Source organism: Strongylocentrotus purpuratus, unplaced genomic scaffold (genome assembly GCF_000002235.5).
Source record: "Strongylocentrotus purpuratus isolate Spur 01 unplaced genomic scaffold, Spur_5.0 spur5_contig_870, whole genome shotgun sequence".
Lineage (NCBI taxonomy): Eukaryota > Metazoa > Echinodermata > Echinoidea > Camarodonta > Strongylocentrotidae > Strongylocentrotus > Strongylocentrotus purpuratus.
The window spans coordinates 499,403-508,365 of NW_022145580.1; the positions used below are offsets into that span (position 1 = coordinate 499,403).

The 8,963-nt window shown below is 35.4% G+C and overlaps 1 protein-coding gene across 2 annotated transcripts in view; it reads right to left on the bottom strand.

Annotated features, from left to right (window-relative positions):
* Positions 1-8,568, bottom strand: part of LOC100887988 — a 48,942-nt gene extending 40,374 nt beyond the window's left edge. The window contains exon 1 of one of the 2 annotated variants that reach the window (XM_030976417.1): positions 8,040-8,568. In XM_030976417.1, the coding sequence (XP_030832277.1) occupies positions 8,040-8,291 (252 nt within the window). In that variant the 5' untranslated portion in view covers positions 8,292-8,568. The remainder of the gene's footprint in view (positions 1-8,039) is intronic. The other variant, XM_003730383.3, reaches the window with a different exon arrangement.
* Positions 8,569-8,963: the final 395 nt, after the last annotated feature.

Consider the following 8,963-nt stretch of genomic DNA (forward strand, 5'->3'; position numbering starts at 1 on the left):
CACTTTACTTTAAACAAATTAACAGCCATTATTACAATCGTACGTTAGTAGTAGTGATTGATGACCATAATAGTGAATAAGAATCATGCACTTTGATCCCATACAAGCAGGAAGTCATCAATGACAATAGAATTGATATTATTCAAGTAAATCCTGAATCAACCAGTAATGTGGTCAACCACGTGTTCATACAGTGAAAGGTGCACTTTCAATTATGTAGTAAGAATCTAATAAATGAGAGATAATTTTCATTATCTCATGTACTGTTAGGGCCAAGTACACAGCCCCAAAACCATCTTCTTCTTTTTTTACTGCCGTTACACATCTGAATAAAATAAACCCATAAAAACTGTTGGTGTTTGCTCATTCTGGGGGCGGGGCGGGCGACTTGACGCTGCTCTGCATGCGATTGCAGAAAAGCAAGAAATGTCAAGTGACCAAAAACCCGAATCATACTTCTATGTTTTGAGAGGGAGCATTTACACTGCAAAAATCTGTGAAACTTCCGCCGGTGTTTTAAAAAAACCAACCCCAGAGGCAGAATTTATACCGGCAGTTGCCTAGCAGATTTTAAAAAAACACCTGAATGTGAGAAAAACTAAATGATTTTTGCTTGTAAATGCAGCTTGTGAAAGGCCTAAATAGAATCATGAACATAAGACATGTTTAAACTTGTAGTTAGTTTCTACTTTCTATCTTTATCTAATGAGTGATATATTACATTAAACTTCCTATTATTCATGTGCCTCTTTTGGATTTTGAGACGAAAATGAGTTTCTTCTTGGTACTGGAATACTAGAATGAATATCAAACATGCAAAGGCAATGAAAGGTTAAGAGTCAATTTCATTATATTTTACTGACTGAAAATTTATTTCAAACTATATTTCACAGTTTGCCATGCCTTACATGTATATCAACAAGGATACAAACTATACTGCCTCTGTGGAGGGAGAAAAGGTGTAGCAGAGTTTAAAAATGTAGTGAAACCAATACAGAAAGGCCTATTTATAAATGTGATTAGAAACAGGTTACACAAAGCTAGGCAAGCTCACATGTTTTATATCTATTTATATGATGTATAGAATGCAAAGACAAACCACCCAAAACTATTAAAGAACTTCTTAATATCTCTCTTTTATTTCTTTGTTATTCTTTCTTTTTTTTAATAAAAATGTATATACACAAAGTATGGAAATTAGAATCACCCTAGTAATCAATACAATGACTGTGTTTATTTAGAGATCCATCTTTAAAACGGGAAATTGATATCAGAAAAGGTCTTCTTCCATCGAACTGAATTTAATACAGCCTCTAAAATGCTCATTTTCCTGGAATTAACTACCTCTTCAAATCCCCTTTAAACCTAAATCTGTGCCAAATTCCTGTTTCTGAAACACAGGGCTCGACGGAAGCTTAGAGCGATCCACTGCAGCCCCTTTCCGATCTAGGGAAGTGTAATTCTAATATCCTGGTCCCTCAAGAAAATCAGGTGAAAGCAACTCCAATATATGAAACATACAACTTAAAATAGATTAGAATGGTTTAAAAGTAGCTCTGACAGGCCGTCGAAGGGTGATGTCAGAGTTTATCATCATGAGCAATCTAAATAAAAACCCTAAATCAAATGAGGGTACTAGTAGTCTAGGATCCATGATTGAACAGGGGCCAGAATGCAAAAATATCCTGTAAAAAGGTAGAATCATTATTTGCAAAATATACATTGCCAACTTTGGAAATGACACCCTTTGCAGCGGAAAATCAAACAGGTCTACAAGTTTTATACGGTAACATTGGGTGTATAGGAATCAAATGTATAGAATCACATGATAAGTGTTTACTCTCTCCAGCTGGGACTTCCCCTTTGCAGGCCACATTACTTCCTCAACAATAGTGAAAATAGTGTAAACAACTGCTTGGTTCATCAACATCTTCAAAATGAGAATATCTTCAAAGCTTGTAAAAGCAATGTTAGGGGGAATTTTGAAGCTAGGGTTTGGCAACGTTTTATATCAGTCAGTAAGGTTTGAAAAGAATTTTGAGTATTTGCATTTCAGAAGATATTTTCGAAATATCAAGTTCACAGGGCAGCATATGGGGCCTGTCACCACGAAATGAGTCCAGTTGGTCAAAAATTTTATTCCTGTTTTTAAGTATTATATGAATCTACATTAAGTAAGCTTTAAATTAAGGGGTCACACATTAAAATTGATAAATTATATCCAGAAATATGAACAAAAACCTAATTGGACTTTATAACAATGGGATTACCCAGTTTTGAGATAATTAGGTGTAAAGTTAATGATGCGTAACATATTATAGTCTGGTCAACAACAACATAGCAACAACACACTTCCCATCATTTGATTTCAATGAAACTTTCAACAAACAAAGAAATAATAAGTCGATTTTTGGAAAAATCTTAAATGTGGTAGGTGGGTCAATTTTCAGTACATACACACTATACATCGCTATTACTACGATTGAGCCTAATGCGACACTGGACTCATTTCGTGGTGACTGGCCCCATATGACAAATAACATTGCACTAATTTTTGATCTTTTGACATAAATTGCCATAAAACCCCTTTTTACATCCATAAGAAATCTATTGTCCTGAAAGAATACAAATATTTAAAGTGTACGCTTATGACATATCTCAAAGTTCATTCCTACAGTTATTACAAACTGAAACTACACATTGGACAAGTTTTATGGCCTGTGTTGTACTTTAAATTGTAATTATAGGCAATAAATATTCAAATAAATGACCCTCTCAGATTATAATTGAGCGGTAAAAGATTTTAAGAGGACCAACTGTGACCATGACTTGTGACAGATATTATAAACTAGTTTTGACTTTTGAATAAAAATGAAAGACTCAGGGGGAAGAGGGGGTATGTGCCCCAGCCCATCTCCATTGGCAAAACTATATCATGCATTTAATAAACCCAACTTCACATTTGAATAAAATGACATGTATGTACCCCTCCCTTACTGGCAACATTGTTGTTACTGTTTTTTGTTTGTTCTTGTTCTTATTTTTTTTCATTATTATTGTTATTTTATTTCTGCAAAATGTGCACCCCCCCCCCCCCCCAGCTAAAGAATCTGAAACTGCCACTGTGTAGTCATCATGATATTGATTCCATACTTTCCATTGCTGTAAATTACATTCAGGAACACATCATGTAATTTACAGCAATCTCTAGAGCACTTACAATTGACTGACCCCACACATTGGAAATTACGCTGCCAAAACGTCTACCATGCCAAGATTACTGTGTCTTTCCATTTGCCTGACTTGACCTTCATTGTTCATCAATTACAGCAGGCCTGACTTATCCCCATTGTGCCCCTCGTTATGTCATTAAATGTTCAATCATTCAACCAAATACGAGCCAGATTTTAGCAGTTAAAACTTCCTGTGGATTGGAATCCATTAGAGGCAACTGCAATCGTTGCTCTCTGATTGTAAATGTCCCAAGCACGGCTGGCACTTAATTGAATCTGGGGGCTGACTTAATTAGCACCTCGTGGGTTTAATCACTTTAATGTCCTATTAACAGAGAACTGTCAAAATCATGATCAACTTATTTCCTTATACTCTTCTCTTTCACCATGTACTACTGGTACTGTTTGTATAGAACCCATTGCTTATTGGAAGTGGGTTACACCTATGAAAATGAGAGAATTCAGGAATCCAAAGTTAAATAAGTAAGGTTCATCTAATTGTTGATTAAACTTGTGAAAATAGAGAGGCTTCATTAATTCTTTCATTTCATGTGCTATTATCTGGAAGTACAAGTTTCCTAACACTTCTCTAAAAGAAATCGAAATGGTAAGAAATATATTCCAAAATAAATTCTATTTTTTTAATTTGTTTTAATTAAACAATCTGGTAGCTAAAGTAACCTATACGGTAGATGGACAATATAAACCAAGTCATACAATGTAACTAAATCAAGTTTGTATCTTTAACAAAAAATCTCCCATTTCACTCATTCATACAGAATATAAAACAGAAGTGATATGTATCATTATCCACAGCAGTATAAAGTGTGTTTCTTTGCAAAAGACAACTTAATTCAGATAACTCCTCACCATCTAAGATGATCTTGGTGACTATTCCTTCCCTTTATATTTAGAATCATGTCAAATTTGGGGGATTTTAATAATGTGGATAAATTATAAAGGGATTTTTGACACGTGCAGGTAGGTCTACTCTAAAACAGGATCCCAATTTATGTCCTCAATACTTTGACACTTGAAGTGCGAGAGGACAGCAAAAATGGCACCATATCAATTACAACTCATCAATTCATTTAAATATTCAGAGGTAGGGACTAGGGAATTTGGAGTACATAGCACTAACTAAATCAAAATCATAAGTTATATCAAACATACAACAACTAATCTATTCAAACCCATTTTAGATTTGATGTGGGGGGTTTTGTGTGTGTTTTGTAACTCAAGAATGAAAGGTGAACTGGTAGAATAAGGGCCTTTATTAAATACTTTAAGATGTAAGTTTTAATGTCACATTCTCATGAATCATAAATTGGGACAAATCAATTTCACACATGCTTAAAACTTACAAAACTTGGTAAGGGTATGATGATTACCGGTAATTTAGCTGTTAACTATATGTGAACACTGCTCTAATCTACATGTATGTGAGCTTCATAGGTTTAACCATGCACACAGTCTTAATCATTATCAGATTTAACAGATTTGGTTCACCAGCAGCGTTAAAACACGTCATTTGTGAACAATGCCTTAATCCAACTGATCAATAGATTTGGTACTACATGTACGTGAGCTCTACTAGTAGAAAGTCATATATTCTGATCACAAGGATATTACACAATGCTGGAGAAAGATTACACAATGCTGAAGAAAGATTTTGAATGATTCCCTTTCCCATGTATAGACAGTTAATCATCATGAGGTCAGCAAAAATGCTCCTACGTCAAAGTTTGAACACTAGTCACATAAATTTCTAAATCCAATCCTGGACCAAGAGTCCTACATGTAGCCCTAAACCTAACCTTAACGTTTCATAGGCCATGTTCAAACCCTTTTACCTTTGGGCTTCAAGGACAAAATAAAGCTTGGGGTAAATTTTAACTGTTGGATCACCTGAAGTTGTACATGACAATCAATATTAAACCTCAAGTGATAATTGCTAATAATATATGCCCTTTACACTATTTTTGACATGTTCTTCCAAATGTTCATCAGGACAGTGGCTTTAGAGACTTCAAGATGAATGATTCAGATAAATATGTAAATACGACTACAATCAAATTGAACTGAATATGCTGTAAAAATTGTTTCATTTAATCAAAAATACTTGAAATGATAATTCCTTTGCCAATGCTTCAAGTGTATTCATCAATGTTTACTGATTTGTTTTACCTAGGGCGTATGTTTTCAACATGTGTTTTATCGAACCTATAGGAGTAGACTACATACATGTGTTCTCCCACACTCATTCTAACACATTTGTAAATGGGACTCCCCCACTAATTAATCTATGCTAGATGTAGCGTATTAAGAGCTCTATGTGAACAAACACCTTTTTTATATCATTCATCTCATTGGTTCATTTAGCATGGCTTTGTGATAATGAGCAGAACTAATTAAATTTTTATAGATTTTTTAAAAATGTAACTGTTTACTCAGAAGTAGACAATAATTTCAAAATAATTTGAATTGTTGAAGACCCAAAATATACTTATAGGCTTGCACATTAAGGCTAATCTTGAGCTCTGGTATGTGAATCAGATGTCGAGAGAACATGGCAATCCTGCAGTAGATTGATTGTTTAAACCAGTAAAATAAAAACAAACTCACACAAACTTGCTGGAAATCAACTTCAATAAAAACCACAACTCTCATATTTACACATAGTGACCAACTCTTATTTGAGGATTGTCTAACAAAGCAGCGAGGTAAGATAATTGACACCCTTACAGAGCTTTTGCTCTTTAAACTGGCTTGAACCTAAAGGTTGTATAACTCCTTTCCTGACTCCTTCTAATTATACTTTGCTACATGTATCTGTGTCTTAAGACAGGGGTAAATGCTTATCTTCTTGGTGCAGAGAAAACAGTCTGAGACTGACAGGGGAAAAGCAGGGAGGTCAAAAGTAACTCGAGACAAAATAAGTATTTTTAGTAACTGAAGTTTGGAGGCAATATGGATCATAACCCATTATATATGTATGAGTGTGAAAAAAAAGTTCTTTTCAGATGGATTTTCAGTATCATGATATAATTACATTTTAGTAGAGTCATACTCAGTAGTACACATGCTTTGACAAAATTCACAAATCAACCAGTTAGAATGTAACTGGTATGCTCTGGAAAAAAGTACTTTTGATGTCAGTTCAAAAAGAAGAAAAAGGAGATGATTACGTGAATACCACTATTTTAAAGTCTGAAAACTAGGCTATAAATCTAAATAATGTTACAATGAAGCCTTTGAGGGGTTCTAAAAAGAATTAACTCATTTTTATTTGATCAATGAGTCACTGCACTTCTGTAGCTTATTCAAAGCAGCTGCATTCAAACAATGAGTTTGTACTTCAGAAGGTTTAAGGTTGAACATTTAGGATTCTATGCTACAACAATGTTTGATATCATCAACATCACACACTTAATGTCCACTTTAGTAATAGGTCCATGGCTCTACATGGGTATTTTGGCTTTAACACGGGTATGTTGAGGGTATAGTAAATTGTGCATAAATACTTTGATAGTATTTCATTGTAATAGTTGCCCTAAAATAAGATGATAGAAAAAGAGGACAAATACATACTGCAAGACAGATAAAGAGTGGCAAAGAAAAATCATATGCGAAAATATAACTTGCAAATTAGGAAAATAATAAATCTAAGATTTTACTTGAGAATATGCAAAAAGTACTCTAATGACATGTTTAAAAAAAATTTAAAGAATCACAATTTCTGTTAAAAGTTTCTCAGGTTATTTATTAATGCTATGCATTAATGCAATTTAGCTTCATACACAATAACTATTTTGGGTTAGATCAAATATTTCATGTCAGCTAACAGGAGGCTAGAGCAAGCAAAAGTATATCTTATCAGATTGTGACAGTTCTGTCTGGTTGTGTACAACACTGTGTACAACAATAGGCCTAAAATAGGCCTTTTAAGCATTTAGTGAAGCCAGAATGACACTTACATTGTAGATCTGTTTTATACATATTGTATTGTTTTATAATAGATTTTTGGATCAAGCTGTTTAGTTAACATTAGACTGTATACTTCATGCCTAAATACTTTATGATTATTGTATACAGTAAGTAATGATTGCTTTGAAAAGATAATCTGCTTTCTAGTTTCTATATCACATTTATCACCAACTTCAACATCAATGTAATTTGCCACTTTTACTAGTGTCTTGGTGTGGCTAGGCGTTGATAAGGCTCAGCCACTGAAAGGACACTGGTATCATGAGAGGGGGCACATGATCAAGGCGAGGGAGGGCACTGGTCTTACTAGTTGGAAGAAATGTGCACTAACAAGGTCATCGGTTGGGGGCAGGTGGTGGGAGAGAGAGTTGAAGTATCTATTTTTTCTATTTTTCCTTCCTCCCTCCCCCCCCCCCCCCCCTCTCTCTCTCTCTCTCTCTCTCTCTCTCTCTCTCTCTCTCTCTCTCTCTCTCTCTCTCTCTCTCTCTCTTTCTCTCTCTCTCTCTCTCTTCTATCTCTCTCTCTCTCTCTCTTTTATCTCTATTTCTCTCTCCCTCCATGTACATTCAATTGGGGGACTACCCTCCCCCACCCAACCCTATCATGGTCATGATCACTTCATCAGTGTCATCACCATTTTTACCTTCAATATTTCATTTTACTTTAACCAAAGTTTGATTTGAAAGACAAGTTTTGTAACAGCTATCATTGTCATGCATATGCACTTGATCCCCAAAATACACAACACTACAATCTCTACTGGTTAACCTAGAAAGGGCACAACAGGTGTTTGTTTGTTTTTTAACGGCCATGATTTACCTTGAACCAGACAGCAGACTCTAGACCCGTGATTGAAGCTTCTACGACATCCTTCACCTTCCTCCCATTCCTAACAGTGGTACGTTCCATATCCACTTGAGGTACACTTCCATCTCGAAGAGAAATCTTTCCAAAAATCTTCCATCTTTCACAACCACCTTGCCCATCACTGATGCCCGAAGAGCTACGGGAGCAGGGCAGTTGCAGACCCAGGGCACAGCCGGAGCCTCGGCCACGGATATACATATACATCGCTGGATTTCAGCTCACCTCCCGGCTTCTACGTATCGAACAAATATCAAGCTTCTAATACAGATTATATATCCAGAATACATAGTCATCTCCCTGATGAAGCACATTTGGAGCTACCAACTTTCGAAGTAAAGTTCATTACCTTTTTATAGGTAATTTGTTGGAAATTTCGTAAGAGGAACATCTTGCGAAGTCATTCTGATCTGGTGCACGAAGATCATGATACAGGCTGTCATAAACCCACTCAAGTGACGTTACTGCATGCATGTATGCACAGTGTGTAGAATCGCTAGGCTATTTCTCTACTTCCTCTTCCGCAAACTTTGTGATACTGTAGTCTTCCATACTGTACCGGGCTCCACTCTAAAGTAATCTGTGAGCTTCATTTTACTCAGAAATTATTGAATGAGATAATTATGTCAGGCTTACAATCCGCCCTGTTAACCGATTCGATGGCCCTTTTAAAAGCACTCGACAATTATTATTGACTGAATTTGAGATGTAGCTGTAAAAAGAGGTTTCTCCTCGACCAGGAAGCTGTACTTCGTTGCTTGCATTGGCGGGCTAGATAAACTATAATGACGATTTATTCAATTATAACGATTCTTTCGACCTACACTTTTTAAACATTCTTTATAATAACAACACTACCGTCTTCTTTAATCTGACTAT